Source organism: Punica granatum, chromosome 8 (assembly GCF_007655135.1).
Source record: "Punica granatum isolate Tunisia-2019 chromosome 8, ASM765513v2, whole genome shotgun sequence".
Taxonomy (NCBI): domain Eukaryota; kingdom Viridiplantae; phylum Streptophyta; class Magnoliopsida; order Myrtales; family Lythraceae; genus Punica; species Punica granatum.
Window position 1 is genome coordinate 24,209,649 of NC_045134.1, and position 21,559 is coordinate 24,231,207.

General features: G+C 40.0%; 2 protein-coding genes, 1 long non-coding RNA gene and 1 pseudogene across 6 annotated transcripts; 2 read left to right on the forward strand and 2 right to left on the reverse strand.

Moving 5' to 3' along the window:
* Positions 1 to 630: 630 nt before the first annotated feature.
* Positions 631 to 3,248, reverse strand: LOC116189062 (probable glucan endo-1,3-beta-glucosidase A6). The gene is made up of 3 exons (XM_031518590.1): positions 2,816 to 3,248; positions 1,147 to 2,448; positions 631 to 1,052 (listed from the first exon to the last, which is right to left on the reverse strand). Exons 1-3 carry the CDS (start codon positions 2,892 to 2,894, stop codon positions 1,015 to 1,017), a joined length of 1,419 nt encoding a protein of 472 aa, XP_031374450.1. The 5' UTR covers positions 2,895 to 3,248; the 3' UTR covers positions 631 to 1,014.
* Positions 3,249 to 5,391: 2,143 nt separating this feature from the next.
* LOC116189640 lies at positions 5,392 to 7,216 on the reverse strand (annotated as a pseudogene).
* Positions 7,217 to 7,263: 47 nt separating this feature from the next.
* Positions 7,264 to 9,412, forward strand: LOC116189641. Of its 4 annotated transcripts, XR_004152440.1 has the most exons (5): positions 7,264 to 7,405; positions 7,567 to 7,649; positions 7,747 to 8,658; positions 8,756 to 8,822; positions 9,068 to 9,412. It is a non-coding gene; the product is annotated as an uncharacterized LOC116189641 (long non-coding RNA). The 4 variants fall into 4 exon arrangements; XR_004152439.1 differs by having other exon boundaries at positions 7,747 to 8,822; XR_004152438.1 differs by having other exon boundaries at positions 8,756 to 9,412.
* Positions 9,413 to 12,181: 2,769 nt separating this feature from the next.
* On the forward strand, positions 12,182 to 16,400 carry LOC116188647 (peptidyl-prolyl cis-trans isomerase FKBP62-like). The gene is made up of 13 exons (XM_031518134.1): positions 12,182 to 12,640; positions 12,751 to 12,837; positions 13,642 to 13,902; positions 13,987 to 14,061; positions 14,189 to 14,269; positions 14,349 to 14,531; positions 14,713 to 14,805; positions 14,887 to 15,062; positions 15,151 to 15,273; positions 15,459 to 15,605; positions 15,694 to 15,821; positions 15,932 to 16,052; positions 16,140 to 16,400. Exons 1-13 carry the CDS (start codon positions 12,457 to 12,459, stop codon positions 16,188 to 16,190), a joined length of 1,710 nt encoding a protein of 569 aa, XP_031373994.1. The 5' UTR covers positions 12,182 to 12,456; the 3' UTR covers positions 16,191 to 16,400.
* Positions 16,401 to 21,559: the final 5,159 nt, after the last annotated feature.

Consider the following 21,559-nt stretch of genomic DNA (forward strand, 5'->3'; position numbering starts at 1 on the left):
ATCTCCTCAAAGAATGGAGCCTCTCTGTTGCGGGCAGGTCGAAATATTGGCAAGATATGTCCGTAGCAGGCCAACTGATACACCTGAGTTACCGAAAATCTAGTTATCGTGCTCTCCAAGATGAGGAATTCGAAATTCCAGAAGGCATTAAGAAGTGACGCACTGCCAAAGGGGGTTCAGAAGGGTGCCCTAGCTACTGTCGTTTTGGACCACACAAAATCTATAACATTGTTCCACGATTTCGCAAAGTTGAGATTCTTTTGGTAACCTTCATCCTCATCATGCTCCTACCCTGTAGACACTATGCATGTGATTTTAAGACTATAATGATACTGACTTCAAAAAGTTTAGTTAAAAAATCGGTTCCATCTGGACATCTACGCACCGCGAAATGCATTATTCTTTTCAGCGAGTTTTTAGATACCCAGATATGACCATCAATTTCACAACATAGTAGAATAGTTTCGGGATCTTGTCGGGTCTCAACGCTGCTAAGATATTTACGTGCCTGAGATATGACCATCAACTTCACGACATAGTAGAATAGTTTCGGGATCTTGTCGGGTCTCAACGCTGCTAAGATATTTACGTGCCTGAGATACGTTCTCCATTCGACAGACACAAAAGATAAGCAAAGGAATTTCGGCAACTGCCACACCAAGTTACTGCAGGAGAATACACCATACATACAGGCTTCAAGTTAGCCACTGATCAATAATCTGCTTTGACCTCAATGAATTGTGACATCAAAAGCATCACAGAATCAAATGGAGAGAAAAAAAAAAAAAAAAAACAAGCGCTTTGGGCTTCCATTTCGATCATACAATGTCTCAAACTATCCCAGGAAAAGTTCGAAACCGACCTCAATCCTAGGAAACTCAAAAATGTAACACTAATATATAAAGATCAAAAGGGGCTGCCCAAACGACCGTCCTGGAAGAAGCGAATTATCGGCTTTTTTTCTTTTCAAATCAGCATTCGTGGCAATGTTCCATTCCTTGTCAGGGCGCTTCTTCATAGAGTAATACTTGGGAATTTGCAGGATCCATAACCTGCAAGCAGAACCAAAAAGAAAAACATCTATATCAATATTCCCATGCATGGATGACAAGTAAAACATTAGAGTCGCTGCTGTTTTGAGCTTACTTGGGTCTTTGATTGTTTGAGTGGCGAGCCCATCAAAGTAACAAGACCCACCGAGCTTCTTGAATTGCGCCCAGTACGAGCTGAATGCATAGCTTGCATGCCTGACCAGCGAGTTCGGCCTGTAACACTCCTTCCCCTTTTGAATCGAGTCACAGGTCTTATTCCCTTGCGAGCACGCGTATGACATTGCAGCCCCAACTGCAGTCCCATTGGCCCTCTTTGCCACCACACACCATATCTTCCCCTTGTAGGGCTCGTTATTTGTAGGCTTCGGCAACGGCTTGTACCCCAACTTCGGCACCTCCCCGTCAAGCTGGATCTCATATATGCTCGTCCCGTTCGGGTATAGTAGCCCAAAGTGCCGCTCTGTGCCTGGACCAGGCTTCTGGTTCTCGTTGTACAGAGCGAATATAAATGATGGGAGGACCTTACCAGGCCTGGCTGGAGTCCCGACTGTTGGTTTGGCGAGGAACTTCTTCACCACGTTGCGGTTGTATGTGGCAGCATTGTAAATGTTTGCTCCGATCTGGTCGTAGTCGCCCCCATTAGGCCAGCCTGTTTCTGCTATCCAGACCCGGATGTCTGGGTACCCTAAACGGGCCATCGCGAATATATTAGCATCCACCATCTGGTCGAAGAGGTTGTGATAGACGAGGCCTGTGCCCGGATCAGTGACCGTGATATTCCGGGATTCAAACAAGGCGTAGTCCAGGTTAATAGACTTGGGGTTATCGGACCACGGGAAATACGGGTACACGTCAAGGAAGTAGAATGACTTGGTCCGGTTGAGGAACTGAAGCATCGGCTTCACGACCCGGGTCGCAATGTCAGACCTGAACGTCCCATTAGAGGGCGGGTAGGAGGACTCCAGCACGTCCATCGCCATCGATGTGCCGACCTTGACCTTGTTGATCCCGTGCCTCTTGAGGGCGTTCTTGACCTTCCGCATTGCGGGGACGAGGTTGTACCACACTGACTTGACGGGCGCAGATAAGATCTCGTTCCCGACGAGGAGGTAGCGGATCTTGGTGGCCGGGTAGAATGGGGCGACATTGGACTCGACCCACGAGTCGGCAAGGGACTGGTTGGAGGACACCGGAGTGATGAGGTTGTTCGGGAGCATGATTGAGACCGCAATGCCGGTGTCCTTCAGGGTGCCGAGGATCTCCGGGTTCGTGTCATAGATCTTGACCCGGCTGGCTTTGAGGTGGGACTTGATCAGGTAGACTGAGTGGTGCGCCGGAGGGAGGTTGTTCCCTAACTGGCCGTAATTAATTCCCACCTTGCTTGACATCTCCGCCCCTGAAAATCAACCAGAAATGGACCAAACCGCTCTCAGCTACTGTTCAATGGATCAAAAGCTCAGTGTAAGCAAATCCAGAACCGGTTTGTTCGCCGGAGATGTAATTGAAGTTTTGTAATCTGTACATTACTGTATTCATTTGTTCATGCTTTCTACATGGGTTATTTTACTCTGTTTTACTCAGTCAGTGGAAACAGGGGCAAGTGGTCAGGGCAGAAGAAGAACTCGAAGGGACAAACTCTCTCAGCCGGAAGATTGAGACACTGAACAAGACACAATCTTTACCAACGCAAACAGAAAATGACATCTTCCCATTGAAGGATTTCTGCAGAACAAAACATAAACAGAAGCTTTGCGAGAACTTACTGCAGAAAGAAACGAGCAAAAGAGCCAAGAAGCAGAGAGGCAGAGGACCCATTGCCACAGTTGCTCTGCTCCCCCTCATCCAAGATTTCTTTGTGGGTGTCGAGCGAAACCGGGAAGGAGGATGAGAAATGGAGGAGAGTGATTGGATCCCGAGATTTGCAGTAGCATACAGAAGATATTAATGGACGAGCTGAGAATCCGAAAAGGGTATTCCGATTAAAAAAAATAACAGCTGGGGGGTTCAACGAGATGGAAGACTGTGTATGGGGGGGTATGTCTGTTGGTGACTTTTTCTACTGAGAGGGTGAGAGATTTATGGAATATTGGGAGCTTTCTTTATTATATTCCATGGCAGCGTTCACCGAGAGGAAGCTTTTAATAAAGGGGTTGGAGATGGGGGGGAGGGAGCCAACGTTAGGGAGCTGCGAGCAGAGAAGGGGCGAGAGAAGCAGAGGAATCTTGAGGAAGAAGACGACGACGACAGTGACGGTGAAGGGTTTTATGTGGGGGCCTCCTCGCAGCCGTCAGATCAGTGAATGGTTCGAGGGACTTTCGTGATCAGACGGCCAGGAAGCTCCAGGGTGGGTCCCCAAAGGTGATGGGTGGGGAAAGTTCAAAGAGGAAGAAGGGAAGGTGGTGGGTGGAAACTGGAAAAAGTTTGGGGCTGAAAAAGGAATAAATGGAAAAGGTCAAATATTTTTTCTCTTTTCCTACTTTTTCCTCTTCATTGCTAATGAGAATCCGGGAGCGTGAACATCGTGCCGGTGCCTTGTTCGATAAGGTCGATTAGACGAGGTGTGCACAAACTAACCATAGTAGCACTTGATCATCTAAAATTGTAATAGAGATGGTTCTCATAACACTAATCATGACAACATAATCGATATAAAAAGCAAACTACTATATTGAAAATGATGAAATTAATCCGAACATATTCATTTACAAATGTAGCTAAAAGAGCTTTCAGCCGGATAAGTCGTACATAAATTATATTGAGTCTTAATAAATGATGTAGTCGCTAAATTCACACATTTGATGATATCACGTTGAATATAAGTCGGCATTTACGAGATATAACTTTCAAAAGAGTCTATATGAAGAATTGTGTTCCATGTACAGGTATTCTCTCCACTTGATCATGTTGCACCTTGCCCAGTTTGTATGGAGATAATAAAGTCCCATGGTCCACCCCAAGTATCTCAACATAGCATTAATGGATTATTTGAATTGCGGGTTATGGATGATTATATCCATAAACTACCCCTTCATAACTACTCATAGTACGCAATCTGAACAAATTAGAGGGGTTACTTTTACGGCGAATGAATAACTTGACACCCTTCCAGAAAGGACCGCACACATTAACTTCTCTATTGACTCGGAACAATCCTATATTTTTCGGCTATTGATATAGCAGTACTCGATATCTCTTAGGAATTTGAATTGATGATTTATGCAACCACCAAGAAGAGCAATCAAAACCTATTCATGGGAGCGGATGTTGGGGGGGACATGGAAAACTCTTTTGGGGGGTTTCCCGGAAGAAGGGAGGAAGTGAAAACCGTAGCCATAAAGCGGAAACTAGCCGTTTTCCTGTGGGGACTGACTACCCTGGCGTTTTGTTCTCTGCACAGTACAAAAGAGCAAACAACAAGACACGGCACATACAAAAGAAAAAGCAGACATACATATTGATTCCCACTTGGACTACTTTCAAGTATTTCCATCGTCATCGAGCAATCGATCATAAGTTTTCTCCGATAATGATAAGTTTTCTCCGATAATGGATTTGGTCGGAGTGCATTGTCCAATAGTACAATGCTTGTCGAGAAAATATTAGTCATAAGTTGAGACGTAGCAGGCTGCTTCCCGAGAGTATCGGGTGTTTTTTTTAGCTCGGAGATGGATCGGAGTTAGATGGCAGGAACTGTTAATTTGGCATGATCTTTCTACTTGTGCATTAAAAAAGGCAATGCCAATTTAAAACTGGTCATTATGTTGCAATGAGAACTTTCCCAGTTTGTCTTTGCTGACTGAGAGTAATTTTATTTTTTCTGCTGTCTGTTGACCAGTGACAGCGATCTACCACGTTTTTAATTAAAGAAGATATATATTTATTTAAGTCGATAGAATAATAATTGTTATTATAATTATAAACGGCATAAACTATTTCATGTCTGTCGAATCCAACAGGAGTTGTGAGGTGTCAGCTCATTTTCCTTCCACGGACCGGTCTTTCTGGAAAACGAAAAATTATTTTTAATTAAATACTAAACAGTTTACAACTTTACAAGTTCACATTAAATATTTTTGTCTTTATTTTTTTGTCATAATTAATTAGGGCAGTCCCCTGCAGTTCTCCTGATCGATCCCACTGAATAAGACTCATCTCTGACCTCAAAATTGGACCTAACCTAAGCCATTGGAGCTTGTGTACGCATTTTAATTTTTAAGCACATTATTATTACTTATATAAATTAGGAAACCTTAACCACTGGACCTGACGAAAAACAGAAAATACTGAATGAGGAGAAAGAAAATCTGATGCAATGACATTAATACGAAACTAATAGGTTCTAGATTAGGAAAAACCACTGATTCGGGCTTTGGAGACCTCTGTTACTTGAAACAACGGTCGTGTTTTCCCGAATGATGGGCCAGGGCATTAACCCTAGGTTTATTCGTGGATGTGGAAGTCTTATTCTATTATATCGGACCAAAAAGCTCAAAACGAGGACATAAGAAAGCATCGGTTAAATAAATTAAACACATCATCATCATCGATGAACCACCCGAGAATTTCACCTTGGCAAAAACGCAAATCATAAATTCACATACTAATGCCCTCAAGGACTTGTTTACTTCACAGCTCGAAGAACAATTTAAAAGGAGTCCGGCGCGCCCGTTTCTCGCGATTCGTAGCTGTTAGAGACTGACGCTCGGAAACTTGCAAGTTCCATAACCTGCATAGGTACATGAACGCAATCCCACATCAGTCGAACTCAATGCCATACTTCATAGATAATTTAATCTTCATAGAAAATAGTAAATGAAAATAAGATATAAAGAATTAAGAATTCCTCCTAAAGGCTAAATTTGGGCCATTACTTGGATCTTTGATGGTCTGAGTGGCGAGCCCATTAAAGAAGCAACTCACCCCGAGCTTCCTCGCCTTGGCCCAATACGAGCTGAAGGCGTAGCTCGTGTGGAGGATAATCGAATCGGGTCGGTAGCACGACTTCCCAGGTCGGATCTCGTCGCAGGTCCCGCTCCCCTTTGAGCACGTCTCCGATAGAGCCCCGCTAATGTTCGCCCCCTTGGCCACCACGCACCATATCTTCCCCTTGTATGGCATGTTGTTATCCGGCTTTGGGAGTGGCCCGTATGCTGTTGCTGGCGTCTTCCCACTCAGGTCTATCCCATAGACCCTGGACCCGTTGGGGTACAACAGCCCAAAGTGGCGCTCTGTCCCCGGGCCGGCCTTCTGATTCTCATTGAAGAGGGCAAAAATAAGGCCCGGTAGGACCCGCCCCGGACGGGCTGGGGTCCCAACCGGGGGGAGGGCAGTCAACTTCTTGACAACGTTCCGGTTGTAGGTGGCGGCATTATAGATGTTCGCACCAATCTGGTCAAAGTCACCACCATTGGGCCAGCCCGTCTCGGCGATAAATATTCGAGTCTTCGGGTACCCGAGCTTCTCCATGGCAAAGTAGACAGAATCAACCATCTGGTCAAAGAAGTTCTCGTAAACCAGGCCCGAACCTGGATCCTTATACCTCAGGCCCTTCCCCTGAACAGCACGTAGTCGAGGCTGATCCCTTTCGGGTCCTTCACCCAGTGGAAAAACGGGTACACATCGAGGAAGACAACCGATCCGGTCCGCCTCAGGAACTCCAGCATGGGCTTAATGATCCGACCCGATATATCGGCCCGGAAAGTAGCGTTCGAGGGCGGGAACACGAGCGACGACTCCAGTACGTCGATCCCGAGCGAGGTCGTTACTTTAACGGCCGTGATCTTCTGGGCCTTGAGCGAGCGCTGGACCCGTTCCATGGCGGGCACAACGTCGGGCCAGACCCGGATGATGTCCTGGTTGCTGAGGACCTCGTTGCCGATGAGGATGTACCGGATACGGGTCTTCGGGTAGAACAGGGCGACGTTGGAACGAACCCACTCGTCGGAGAAGCTCTGGTTGGAGGCTGCAGCGGCGATGAGCTCGTTCGGGAGCTGCATCGACACCTCCAGCCCCGTTCCTCCCAGCGCCCGGAGGATGTCGGGGTTCGCATCGTAGATCTTCACGCGGGAAGCTTTCAGGGTGTGCTGGATGAGCTCCACCGCGTGCGGCGGCTGCGGGAGGTTGTTGCCGAGCTGCCCGTAGTTTATCCCCACCCCGCTCTTGAGCTCCGCCCCTGATTGTTAAAACCCAACTCATCAAGCCGTGAAGAAAATGGAAGACAAAGATTCTCAGGGAGAAATGGAACTTACTGGAAGAAGAAAGGAAGCAGGAGAGGATGAGCAGATGAAGATGAAGAAGAAGACAACCCATTTTTTTGTTCATCATCTCCGAGACCATTGCTTCAGACCTGAGATGTGAGTCCTGTTGCTGACTGAATCCATCATATATATGTGTGTGTGGGTATAATACATGTAATTATGCATATTTGTATGTAATTCTGGGTTTGATAAGATTTTAGTAGTTTTGCAGATAATTAAGCACGTGGTGTTAATTTTTAAAGCTTTCTTCCATTTAGATTCTGCATGGATTTGCGGAGTTTTTGCGATACCATGGACTGCAATGCAGAAATCACGTAAAGCACTGCCCTTTTTTATGATGGTAAGGGCGGATTTTCGCGCCCGTGTTAAGTTACCGGGTTGAAGTTCCATACTTCCATTGTCAATGACAGTTTAATATTTGCTACTTGGGTCTGCAGATTAATGGTTGTGAAGCACTATGGAAGATAGTTTATGAATCTCCAGAATCAAGGTGAGATCTTGACCCAGAAATGAAAAAAATATACATAAATATATGCATATAGAGTTATAAATCTGAAGATGGGATGATGAGGAGGGGAAGAAGACAAGAACATAGGCATGAGGTCTCCAGGTGAAATTATAATAATGCCAGTCGGTAGTATCTTTTGATAAAACAATGCTGTTAAAATGTGCAACTTGCAGTCCCTAGTTTTGACTCATAATTTGCAGGACTAAAGAAAGATAATTTCCTTTATATCGGTTTCGAGAAAAGCATCTTTAATATGTTTCGTTCCAATGTTTCACGAGACGGGTGTGGGTTTCCTTAGCAATATATCGCATGTTTGAAAACTCAACGGGTTTTCTAACCCGAAAGTTACTTGAGTACTGCATCAAGACCTTTGCTTGTGTTGATGTAATGCGTACTGTGTGACAGTGAGGATTTCATTGAAATTCACAGCATAATCCTTTCTAGGTTACAAATTTAAACAACTTGGTCTGGCATTTAAGCCTGCTAGTGGGACCGTCTTCTGCTAACGTGTAAAGTTAAATATTGAATCGGAATTCAAAGCTGTGATCGGAGTTGTTTATCAACGCCAACATTGGAGCAAATCGAGCGATATGGGGGGTTTTGATTTAAAAAAGCTCATCTCGCAGTAGATTTCTTCCTGCATCTGCTTGACAAGTTTTGAGTAGTTTTTCAAGTTGTTTAAATGATGGCATTAATGGCTGAATGATAACTTCACGAATGGACATTCTCATGAATCCAGAGTTAAAGTTCATCGTTTATCTTGAGCCTGCAGGGTAGCAATTTGGTATGTTAGCGCAATTATAAGCTGTGATGACTTTTATGTTCGAATGAGAATGAACAGGTACTTGTTTAATTGGATCGAGTTTCACATGATACTTTCAATTAACAGCTTTCTCTCCATTTTCTCTCGCTCGACATCTCTTGTATGTTCTTGGCAGTGTTGGCTGTTATTACCGAAGTGCTAATCAATCTGATCAGCTCTGCTATTCAGCTTAATGCTAAAAGGTGCTACGTTTATTTGCCTAAGACTTTTCCATTATACGGGCCAGAGCAAATTGGAAATGGGACTACTTTGTGCAACTCATACAATCTGTTTCGTGTGCCTTCTCGATATGGGCAGAATTATTGCAGCCATGTTCAATATTCTCGATATTTGCTTGTTGCTCTAAGTCACTTCCATGTTCCAAGCGATAGCTCGGAATCATATCCTAACTGATGGTCATTGGTCCATCTACGCCTCATCTTGACAGGGAAGGCTTACCGGCTTTCTGAATACAGATGGAAACCATGGCTTATGGACCTCATCGAATTAAAATGGAAAAACAGGTGGAAGGGAGAACAAACGGAAGATGGTGACAGTAGCAGTAAATTGTGGGAGCTATAAGAAATAGATTGCTGATCAGAATTAGTTCTTCAGAAATTTTTGGGTTGCGCCCGACAGACTGATACATCTTACATGTCATCAGCTGAAACTACGTCGACAAGTATTATCCTTACAATGGTGTTTCTTTTCGTTTGCAAGTCCCTTTGATGCTGTACTGATATACCTCGTACAGAATTCGCATATATAACTTGTCGAATTGCAGTTCACATAAGATTATACCGGCTCCTCTCTGAAATACATCGGCTTGCTGTCAATGCCGGAAAGACATTGAACCATCTAAATTGGTTAGTATCACTCAAAGCAGACCTTATCGAAAAGATTGAAGTATTTCTTGGAAGATTTCATAACTGGGGCACCCTTGTATCGTAATATGAATTTACATGCGACCTGCTTTTGATTATGTACCAAGTTATGACATGGGAAAATTTCTCATTTAAACGTGTCATTTCCCATTAAAATTTCTCTCCGCCTTTCTATGACCAGTCGCGGTTAATTTAACCTACGGATGCTCAAATTGAACCATTCAAAGCAAGTCCAATCCAGATCGTGACTCCTCTTGCTCATTTCCGACAGTCAGGGTGAGGGCCTCGCCGAGCTACCATAGCAATAGTAGCAGTTCGGCAACTTAGATTAACCGGATTGAAGTATTTCTTGACCAATGCATGAGATTTTACAACCCCTCTGCGGCCACTCAAAAAGAAAAGGAGGAGAGAAAAAAAGGAGAAAAATACTTTCAGCTGCACTAAGAGTGCGTTTGGTTTCAGAGTTGAAGTAATTTTGATTTTGATTTTGATTTTGATTGTGAAAAATGACAAATGAGATTGTATTATAAATTTGACTTAGAAAACGTGTATTTTTATTATATAGTGGGTAGAATTAAAATTAAAATCATGATTTTAAAATTTAATTATGAAACCAAACTGCCCAGGTCACTTTTCTGCTTTACTCCACTTTTCTTTTCTCTGCCTTTTCTTTTCCCCTTCGTTTTCATCTAGTAACTTCGTTGATTTTTGTGTTTTAGCTCATTTTCTTTTTCCTTTTTCATTTTCGTACTATGCCTTCGGTTATTTTTCCATTTGCATCCCTTTATTCAAATTTTTTACTAGAGAAAAGTCAAATCTCGGCCCTCAATTTTAATTAATTTTTAATTTCGTCTAAGTTCTCATTTTTCCTTTCAATTACATTCTTTACGTTACATGTCTTGGTCTACTTTAAATTTTCGATCATAAATCCTAATATGACATTTTATTAAATAAAAAATTATCAAAAATCAAACTAGTATTTAGAAAAAAGATGATGAAAGCTGAAGAGGGAGAGAGGGGTGCAGGCCCTAATGTGGATCGCATCACTAGATGAATCACTAGCAACCTTTCATTATTTTTTCTCTCTCTTTGCTGAAGATAAAAATGATTTAGAAATTAAGAAATTTAAAACAAATATATTGAAGCTAGAGAGAAGTGGTGGTGGGACTCTACACCTGCTAACACAGTGCAATGCAAGACTGTCAAGAGTTCACCTTCGATAATGTTGGTCATTGGCTCAACCTAAAAAGAAAGAGAGTCATAAATCTAAGAATAATCATGTCACAGGGGATGTGGCGGCCACCATTGCACCAAATGATGTCCTTGACGACATCACTCTACCGATGGTAACCAATTTTGGCCCCTATTACTTTGATCTCTCTTCATCCTCTCTTTACAAAGAGAAAAACACGGACATAACAGAAGGTCATCAACCACCTCACTTGCACTCTGGTGTCGGACTTTTGCCCTCTATTGTCCATTTTCTCCTTTTTCATTTTTAAATATTTTTCATTGATTACATTGTTGCAAGATAATTAGACACAATAAGACTAAAGAATGAAATGTTTAAGTCCCAAAAAAGGGATTAAGAGAGAGAATTTGGATATATAAAAGAGAAAAAAATTTGGGGACCAAAATTTAACACTTCCAAAATGAGAAATTTGATTAAAGGTTGAAAACAAAAAAGTAACAAAAAGTACATGACAAGACTAACAAAAGAAAAAAGTAAAGGGATTAAAATAGAAAAATTAAGCAAAATTTTTAAATTAAAAGGACTTGAAAAATAGAAATGGACTAAAACAAAATGCGTTTGAAAATATTGGGTTAAAAGTATAATCTCACACTTACTCGAGACGAATTAAGAGTAAGAAACTGGCCGCCATCGACGAGGCCATCCCCTAGCAATCGGGAAAGTGGGAAACATTCTCATTGCGCAGAGTAAGTCAGGGAGGGTAAAATAGGAAAGTAAATCTAAATTGGCCAATGGCCATTGTACCGTTCACATGCCCCGTAACCGGAGGCGTGACTTCATTTGTATTTGAAATCGTAATCTTATTCAATTCAATTTTATTTTTGTGCGAATATAAATGGATTTTATGCCCTCTCCATGATAGCTAGCTTTCGTGGGTGAAATAGTATAAGGGCCTATGAATGGTTGATAGGTCATGGGTTCGAAATTCATGAAATCAATATGAGAGTCGTCCTCCTAAAAGAACATGTGCAGAGCGTGGTAGACCTGTGCGAGTATAAAGAGATTATGAGCCCTCTCCATGACAGCTAGCTTTTGTGGGTGAAATGAATTACCTTTATATCGTTTTCTCTAATTTAATAATAAATTTTTTCATATACTTTTTTTTAATTATTTTTATAATTAACTTACTTTCACGTCTATATATATATAATTTTTCAATAAATTATTCTTTTACTTTCAATATTTATATATACATATATACTCATATATCAATATATTTATTAACGTTTGCAATCATGGCATAAAATTAAATTAAATTGGATTATTATTGAACTCCAACACCAAAGGCAAGCGATGGAACTCTGGGTCCGCCCCGCCAGAGTCAACGGTCTGCAAAGTCTTTCTTTTTACATTTAATTTAATAATAATAAAACTCACTCACCTAAGTAACTCCGCACGAGCGAGCCTGAGCCAGTGAGCCACCACGCCTCTCTCTCTAGAACCATCTCCGTGGCCCATTTTTACCATTGTGCCCTTTTACTCTCGTCTTCGCCATCTTCTTCTTCTCCTTCTTTCGGGAAAACCCTCGAGTCCGATTCGAACTCTCTAGAACCTCGGCACCTTCCTCACTCACGCCATTTTTAGTAGCTTCCATCCATATCTCTGTCTCTCTCTCTACCTTCAAACTGTTCTGCTTTGTGAGCTCTCTCTCTCTCTCTAGACTCTTCTTTGCGGTCTGAGTTGAGGTAAGGAAGGACGGAAATGGACGAGGACTTCGACATGCCGCCGGCCGACGAGATGATGGACGACGAGCTCGGGATCCCTGACGAAGGCCCCGCCCTCAAGGTTGGCGAGGAGAAGGAGATCGGCAAGCAAGGCCTCAAGAAGAAGCTCCTGAAGGAAGGCGAGGGCTGGGACTACCCCGAGAATGGCGACGAGGTCGAAGGTTAGCTCCAGCAGTCCTCTCATTGGCTTCTCTTTGCACTCCAAATTGTTGTTGTTGTTGTTCTGCTGCCTCGGGTTTGGATTCTGATTGCAGTTTCGTGTTTGATTTAGTTCACTACACCGGCACTCTCTTGGACGGGACTCAGTTTGACTCGAGCCGGGATCGGGGGACGCCGTTCAAGTTCACTCTCGGCCAAGGTAACGTATCTGTGTAGAGTCCTTGTGAGCTATATTAATGGAGTAATTGAATTTGGATAATGAATGCCTTTGTGATATTACACGCATTGTGATCTCTGCTCGTGGAAATGCATGATTTATGGATAGCTTTCAGCTTCGGCTGCAACGGTTTCAGTCATTGGATTAAAGTGGCATTTGGATTCTTTGCTTACATTTGAGTGGCAAGTCGAACAAATTGTCTTTGAACTGTAACAAGTTTCACGGCCTCAGCGGGGTCTGTACTTTTGGGGCTTAAAATTAAATCATCAGTTGCGTAGATTCGGGCGAGTCTGTTCGGTATCACTAGACCGTGTTACTTGGAAATGATATCTTTTGCCTCCTCTAGTCATGCCCCCGCTTGTTTTCTCATTCCCAGAATTGATATCTCCAGTGCTTGTCTTCTTCTCTTAAGATTTTATAATTGCGATTATACCTTCTAGATTGAAGCCCCTATACATGACCTTATGTTTTGGTGAGATTGGCCCCGGATTTCGCTGGACTCTTTTGAATACCTGATGGAAAATCTTTGCAATATGTCCTATGATTTTACATTTGGTGTCCGAAATTGAAATGAAATGGAGGTTGCTCTGGGACGATCTTTTTAGAAAATCTCTACCGTGTGGAAGCTTTTCCCATTTGACTTGTAAATATCAAGTTAGTGTTGGGATGGACTGGAAAGTGTCATGTTCCGCTAGTAGATAATGTGATCTTTATGAGATCTGTTCCATTCGTGGATAACTCTTCCGCTCTGTGTATGGAACTAATCTTGTTATGTTGTGCATTCAGGGCAAGTTATTAAAGGATGGGATCAAGGTATTAAGACAATGAAGAAAGGGGAGAATGCCCTTTTCACCATTCCTCCTGAGCTCGCCTATGGCGAGTCTGGGTCGCCTCCAACCATTCCCCCCAATGCCACCCTGCAGTTTGATGTTGAATTGCTGTCCTGGACAAGCGTCAAGGACATTTGTAAGGATGGAGGCATCTTCAAGAAGATTCTGACTGAGGGCGAGAAATGGGAAAACCCTAAAGATCTTGATGAAGTGCTAGGTACTTTTGTCATTCCTTTAATTTTGTTACCTGCAGATGCTGCATAATTGGTGTCACTCACGGAGCTATATGCCTGTTCTGCAGTTAAGTATGAGGCTCAACTGGAGGATGGCACAGTTGTTGCGAAGTCTGATGGAGTGGAGTTTACAGTTAAGGAAGGTGAGGCAGATTACATGGGAGACTCTATGATCTACAAGAAACTGTATTTTGTTAACCTGTTTTATGGCTTGTAGTGGTGGCAATAATGCATGGCTGATACGTTTCTTTTGATTATTTATCCAAATAGGTCACTTCTGCCCAGCATTGTTAAAGGCTGTGAAGACAATGAAAAAGGGAGAGAAAGTGCTGTTGACAGTGAAGCCACAATGTGAGCTGAGTTCCAGTTTATGTTTCGGATTATAAACATTCTTGTTGAGGACCTTCCATTAATTCATCTATTTTTGCAGATGGATTTGGTGAGAAAGGAGAGCCGAAGCATGGAGTTCCCCCGAATGCTGTTCTTAACATTACTTTGGAGTTGGTATCTTGGAAGACTGTGTCTGAAGTTACTGATGATAAGAAAGTTATTAAGAAGATCCTAAAAGAAGGGGAGGGATATGAGCGACCAAATGAAGGAGCTATAGTTAGAGGTAAAGTTATTATTTGCTTGGAGGCTATCCTGACTTGTTCTTCTAATTCATAGCTTAATGCCCTCTTTAGGTATCTTGGCTTGGCTGCCTGGGATAAATGAGCACTAGTGAGATGATTGTCTTTTTTCGAATATTGTGCATGTGCATTGTTCCTAATTAGTTTGTCTTCTGCATTCCACAGTGAAATTGATTGGCAAGTTGGAGGATGGCACAGTTTTCGTGAAAAGGGGTCATGATGATGGAGAGGAGTTGCTCGAATTCAAGACTGATGAAGGTATATGAAGTTTTTTATGTGATCAGTTTACATTGATTGGCCATCTTCGGAACCTTGCTTATGAGTGAATCCTATGTGCAGAACAAGTAATTGATGGTCTAGATAGAGCTGTGAGGAATATGAAGAAGGGAGAGGTGGCTCTGCTGACTGTTGCACCCGAGTATGCCTTTGGATCTTCCGAGTCCAAGCAGGACTTAGCTGTGGTCCCTCCTAATTCTACTGTGCACTATGAGGTGGAGATGGTATCTTTTGACAAGGTATATGAAGTGGAGGATTTATAAAGCTGTCATCCATGCACATTAATATTTAGCTACAGTTAATTAACTTATCTTTTATTATCTTCAGGAGAAGGAGTCATGGGACATGAATACTCCTGAGAAAATTGAGGCTGCAGGAAAGAAGAAAGAAGAAGGGAATGCTCTCTTCAAGGCTGGGAAATATGCAAGAGCATCCAAGAGATATGAAAAGGTCAGCTCCTGTTGATATACACATTCGTAACCTGGAAGAGTCCCAAGCTGAAGATAGAGGAATTATAGACTAATGCATGGCATATTCTGTACTCTATGGATGTAATGAATCCTTGGAGTGACGGGATTATTTTACCAGAGCATCCCTGATTATGATTGGTGATAATATGTTCTGGCATTTTGCAGGCTGTTAAGTACATAGATTACGATTCCACATTCAGTGAGGAAGAGAAGAAACAGGCCAAGGCCCTGAAAGTCGCCTGCAATCTGAACGATGCTGCATGTAAGCTCAAGTTGAAGGATTACAAGGAAGCAGAGAAACTCTGCACCAAGGTTGGTATTTGTTTCTGTAAGTAACTTTTATGCTGCATCTGGTTCAGTGGAGTGTGCAGTTTTTAATATCACGTCATCCATATTTCAGGTGTTGGAGCTTGACAGCAGGAATGTGAAGGCCCTCTACCGGAGAGCACAGGCATATATCAATCTCGCTGATCTGGACTTGGCCGAGTTCGACATCAAGAAGGCCTTGGAGATTGATCCAGACAACCGGTAATTTTGTTGAGATCTTCGTCAGATAAGTTAGTTTATTTTATAATTTCAATTCTTCAGTGATGTTTTGCTTACAAGATTTGTGGGCTCTTTTGTGTTCAAACTGACAGGGAAGTCAAGCTGGAATACAAGGTGCTGAAGGAGAAGGTTAAAGAGTACAACAAGAAGGACGCTAAATTCTACGGAAACATGTTTGCCAAGATGAGCAAGTTAGATCCTCTAGAGTCTAAGGTGGTTTCCTCGTTCTTTAGTGTGTAGCTGCTGTATTTCAAGTTCTGATAGTGAACAACCTTCTCATTTATTTATTTTTATTTGCAGGAGGCAGCGGCCAAGGAGAGTGAACCAATGAGCGTAGACAGCAAGGCATAAGAAGAGAGGGCGCCCCATTGCCTACCCTTTGGGTTTTTTTTTTTTTTTTAATTGGTCTATCATAATTATGAGGAAGATACGGGTTGTGATGGATTCGTCAAATTTCCAGCATGGACTTGCGTTATCTGGATTTGCAATTAATCTTTGTTGCTGGATAATGGAATGACATTTGAGACCTGTGTGAATCGTGTTTGTGCTGTATTTTAGGCTTTTGATGTTTTCCAGTTCCGTGGGGTTCGACGTTTTCGGTCCTTTGTCGATGAATATGTGCCCTGGGCGTGGTTCTGTTTGCAATCCAGCTGCTTCCATGCCTGGCTGTGCTGGGCGTGGTGCCAGCCCCATATATTGGGACCTGCTTGGATAGAGCTGGTCGGCTATGCTTCTTTAGGTCCTCCGAGGAGGTTCAATATCCGGCTAAGTGAGGGTCTTCAACATATATCAGAACATTCGTCAGAACATCAATAGGTCTTAAGCTGTTCGTTTCCGATGTCCCAGAAACCAGTGAAGTCGGATGGAGCTCTCATTGGCCTGGGAAGGCCTTTCTATAAAGCTACTGCCCAAAACCGAGATTGGATTTCTGTAAGATTCTGTGGTGGGATTAATGCTTGCTGGTGAGGAGATTTCTAGAAAGCATAAGTCGACAAGTAAGGGGGATAACTGGAGACAGGGTCGATTATTACGATGTCATCAAAAGTGTGTTGAGTATTATGATGTCCCCTGAAATTAATGAAGTATAAGATCTTGGGCATGAATGGATGCTAAAACCCTTCCTCATGTTCGCCTTACACTTCTGAAGTGCCGGATTAATCACAATTGAATTAACCTTCCTGTTCATCCTGCTACTAATCATCCCTATAGTGCAAATTTATCATGAAATCAGTACACTGCATGGGATAGACGAGAGCGGTATTAACATTTAGGTTAAGAGAGAGAAAGTGTCACGAAAGACAGAGCAAAATTACAATTTAGGGTTAACGAGAAAAAAAGTCTAATGTTAGAAAGAGAGTGAAATAGAGAGCGAAACTATCATTTAGGATTTAGAAGAGATAAAATGAAATCAGTACAATGCATGGGATAGACGAGAGCGGTATCAACATTTAGGTTAAGAGAGAAAGTGTTACGAAAGACAGAACAAAATTACAATTTAGGGTTAACGAGAGAGAAAGTCTAATGTTAGAAAGAGAGTGAAATAGAGAGCGAAATTATCATTTAGGATTTATGAGAGATAAAATGTCATTAAGAGTTAAACTGGAACCGCCATTCATTGTTTAGAAATGAGAAAATGGTATGTAAGAGAAAAGGAAGGTAATTATCATTTATGGATTATGAGAGAGAGTGCCATGTTAAATAGAAAAAGCGAAATAGATAGCATATCCATTATTTAGGGTCTAGGAGATAGAAAATGTCATATAAAAGAGAACGAGCATGAATGGTAGTTGCGTTGTTTAAACCTTAAATGGTAGTTGCATTGTCTAAACCTTAAAATGTAGTTTCATTATCTATTTCACTTTCTCTCTCCTAGATTCAAAAATGGTAGTTGTCCTCTTTATTTCATTTTTTTCTTTAACGTGACACTCTCTACATATGAAATATCATCTATAATCCACACATATTTTGCTATGATATATTGTTAGTCGTAGAGCATGTGCGTTGCACAAGATCGTATGCATTCGAGTTTTCGAGTTTTATGCTTTTATTATTATTATTATTATTATTATGGGTGGCATGGTAAAAAAACTTTATATGGGTGACATGGTAAAAAAACACATTTTCCATTTTTATTGAAAAATATGATAACAAATCATATATAAAAATTATGATTTGATTTATTCTTTTGAAAAACACATGATGATAGATCTTTGACAGCATAGAATTGATCTACTTTTATAGATAAAATCCTACCCAAATTTAATATACATAATAGTTTTTTGTGACTTACGATTAATGGAATCATACAAAATATATAACATATCACATCTTTAACATCTTATATTAAATATCTATATTTCTAATAGATCGTACAAATCTATATCTATATATTTTGAAAATTTTAAAAATAAAAAATTCGTTTTCTAAAAAATGTTGAAAAAATCGAGACAATAACAATCAATCCCACAAATTATTTAGTTATAAAAAATATTAAAACATACAAAATTATTTTTAAATAAAGTTAAAATGAAAAGGATAATGATAGGTCCCGCAAATCTATAAATTTATAAATTTAGTCAGAAATTCGTTTTTAAAAAAATGCTGAAAAGATTGAGAAAATAGAAGTGTTCTTAAAAATTATGCTGATTTAAATATATTTAAATTAAAAAAATAATTCTTTCTTATAGAAAGTAAAGATAATCGAAAAAATAATGACAGGTAGCACAAATTTATATATATATATATATTACAAATTTAAAATAAACAAATAATTTATTTTTGAAAGATGCTAAAAATCAAGAAAATAACAACTGCTCTCACAAATTATTTTGCTTTAAAAATTAAAAAACTAAAAAAATAAAAGAAAGCTAAAATTCATGAAAATATTAGTTTGGGCCTAATAGTTTATTTATCATATTCATTAATATAGATATTGCAATAATTAATAAATTATTTTGCACTTCATCAAAAAGAACCGTATCGATATTGATTAAAGTCATTGTTCTTTGTGTTCACTACGTCCCATAATTTAATCACTCTAACTTTTATCTTCCATGAATCTTTGAAAAACCAAAGAGAAAAAACAATACATAAATAAAAAAAATTACGAAAAAACTATATATTAATCAAAAAAGTAAATGCTGATGGATGGACTGAGGAGTCTATGCAGTCATTACCTTGATTTGTTCTACTCAGTTATTTACTAATGCCTTTGTTCTTGGGATTTTTCATTCTGTTGGGAGACCATGGGCTCCTCCGTTTGTAGACAGGTGTACACTGTTTGCTTCTAAAATTTATATATATAATATAATGTACCACAATTTAGGAGTAGCAATCATCATTATATCTATAAAAGATTTAAAAATTGGATTTTATCATACCGTATATTTTTAAAAAATTATAACAAAATCCTTTTTATTACAAAATTAATATAAAAATAAAAGAACTTAAAAGTTCGAGAAAATTTCATTCATCAATCCGCGCAGTCTAAGACCATTTGATCAAATCCACTGCGACTCCGCTTTATATTATATTAGACGTGGAGTCCGTGGATTTCAGGGGACATAACGTGATTTTTTCGCTAATTTAAAATATGTGTTATAAATTGTTGAGAACAGTGATTAGTAAACTTACCTAAATCTATATTTATATCTTTTGAAAAAAACTAAAAAAAATTAAAATTCTCTTTCAGAGAAAACTTAAAAAATTTAGAAAACAATGAGTGTCCCACAAAAGCTTTATTTATTTTTTAAATATTTTAAATTTTATCTAAAAAACTCAAAAAATCGAAAAAAAAATATTCAAAAATTTTACTCAAATAATATGCTTTTGAAATAATGCATTTTTCAAGGGACAAGTTGGAACTCACAGAAATGGAACAAAAACAACTTATTGAAAAGTACAAAGAAAAAATCCATCAAACCCTCCGAGCAACTGCATAGGAAGATCCTAAAATATAAATTCGTCTGTCCTTCTACTCCTAATCAAACCAAAATAAGGGCGTTTTCTTAAACTCCTCCAAGAAATCGAACAAGAAAGTACAGAATACCAATGGAGATTAGTAGGTCTTTGATTATTGGGCATCGGCGGAGACTAGTAGGACTTTCAAGGCAGATCAGGAGAAGAGCAAGGGAGAGGGGGTGTTCCATCTCTGTGGTTAATTTTTAAACAAATCGCAGGAAGGGGGTGAAATGCTTTGGCCAAATAGTAACATATCTCAACACCAGATATAGAGTAATAGAGTAAATTATTAAAAGAAAACTTGGTCTTCGAGGTATTTCACATCATATTTCCTTTCAAGAAAATCTCCGAACATCCCGAATAAATAGAAAAATAAAACAAAATAAATACCAAAATTTAACTAAAAGCAACTAAAAACGTTATAAAATCCTAGAATCTAACTAAAACATGAAAATCAACTTAAAAAGGACTATAAGTGAACTAAACTTGACAAGCTAAACATAAATTATGACTAAACAAGTTGCTAAATACTCTAAATCCTAGAGTTATCAATTTTACCCACACCGAATATATTCAAATTAATAAGAGTTATTCATTTAATGTTAATATAGTAAAATAACTTAAAAAACTACCCATTCACACTCATATCCCTACTTTTTCTCTCCTTTATCTCTCTCCTCTCCCTCCCTCGGGCTTCAAAGTACCTGAGATTACTTACATGTAATTATAATTTCATCATTTTCATTATATGGTAATTTAAATTGTCTAATTAATTAGAAGTAGCGTATGTCCATTTATTTTTTAATGAATGAAAACTTTTTTTTAATGATTATGCACGTAGTGTTGGTCACCTCTAGTACATCTATAACTTCTATATTACAAAAGGGAATAGAGCAACTTTCTATATCCAAAAAAAAAAAAGGCCCATTCCAAATAAACTAAAAATTATTAGGTTTAGAGAGAGCTAAAATGGCAAATAAGTAACTTTATTGTTCGAATAACTAACCCATTTTTTCTCCCCAACTCCCAACTCTCTTTCCCTCCTCCCTTTATTCTCTCTCTCCTCTCTCTCATCCGTCTCATTTGCTCTTACTCTTTCGTCAAATAATTTTTATTTTTATTTAATTTCATTATATAAACCGTGACCTCGACTCTTGCGATAGGTAAACTCCCGCTACACTACACGATATACATTTACAATTGCCTCACCAGGCAGGCGCGCCTTTATTATTCCCGGATACCTCGAATAATTCTAACAAGGGTTGGTTGATTGGATTGTCTTTTATTCTTTGGTGGTAGGATGGATCGCCGAGACTGCACCAACTCTTCCGGACTTCGCTTTGGCTTTGAAACCCCATGATTACCAACTTCCTGCCCTGCTGTGGATGATTCTTGGAACGAAGATGGAATTAACGGAGAGAGCTCGTTAACTGATAGAGCTGTACATTACATGCTTCTTCACACAACTCAGAGCATTGGAGAGTCCAGACTCAGAAAATCTGCACAGAGACGATATATTCTCTCCACTGTGACTTGCAGAAGCTCTCCTTTCTTCCCTCGGTCTCTTCTGTTCTTCTGTTTATTTTTTCTGAAGTTAATGTAAGAATCACAGTGTTTTGCCTCAGGAAAGCTTCGTAAAAAGTTCAATGTTTGATTTAATTTGCAGAAGAAAAATGTCATCTTTTTCTTCTTCTTTTTTTCCTCCACAAGAGTACGTAGCCTCAAGCAAACAATCTTGCACTAGAATATATAGCTTTTAG

What these genes read in the sequence shown, in the direction of transcription:
- LOC116189062 (XM_031518590.1), bottom strand. Translation starts at nt 2,894, where the DNA reads ATGAGGGGGAGCAGAGCAACTGTGGCAATGGGTCCTCTGCCTCTCTGC. An exon ending in TTTGCTCGTTTCTTTCTGCA is followed by an intron (nt 2,449 to 2,815) that starts GTAAGTTCTCGC and finishes GTTGATTTTCAG; the next exon opens with GGGCGGAGATGTCAAGCAAG. An exon ending in TCAAACAATCAAAGACCCAA is followed by an intron (nt 1,053 to 1,146) that starts GTAAGCTCAAAA and finishes TTCTGCTTGCAG; the next exon opens with GTTATGGATCCTGCAAATTC.
- LOC116188647 (XM_031518134.1), top strand. Translation starts at nt 12,457, where the DNA reads ATGGACGAGGACTTCGACATGCCGCCGGCCGACGAGATGATGGACGAC. An exon ending in AGATGGTATCTTTTGACAAG is followed by an intron (nt 15,063 to 15,150) that starts GTATATGAAGTG and finishes TATTATCTTCAG; the next exon opens with GAGAAGGAGTCATGGGACAT. An exon ending in CATCCAAGAGATATGAAAAG is followed by an intron (nt 15,274 to 15,458) that starts GTCAGCTCCTGT and finishes GGCATTTTGCAG; the next exon opens with GCTGTTAAGTACATAGATTA.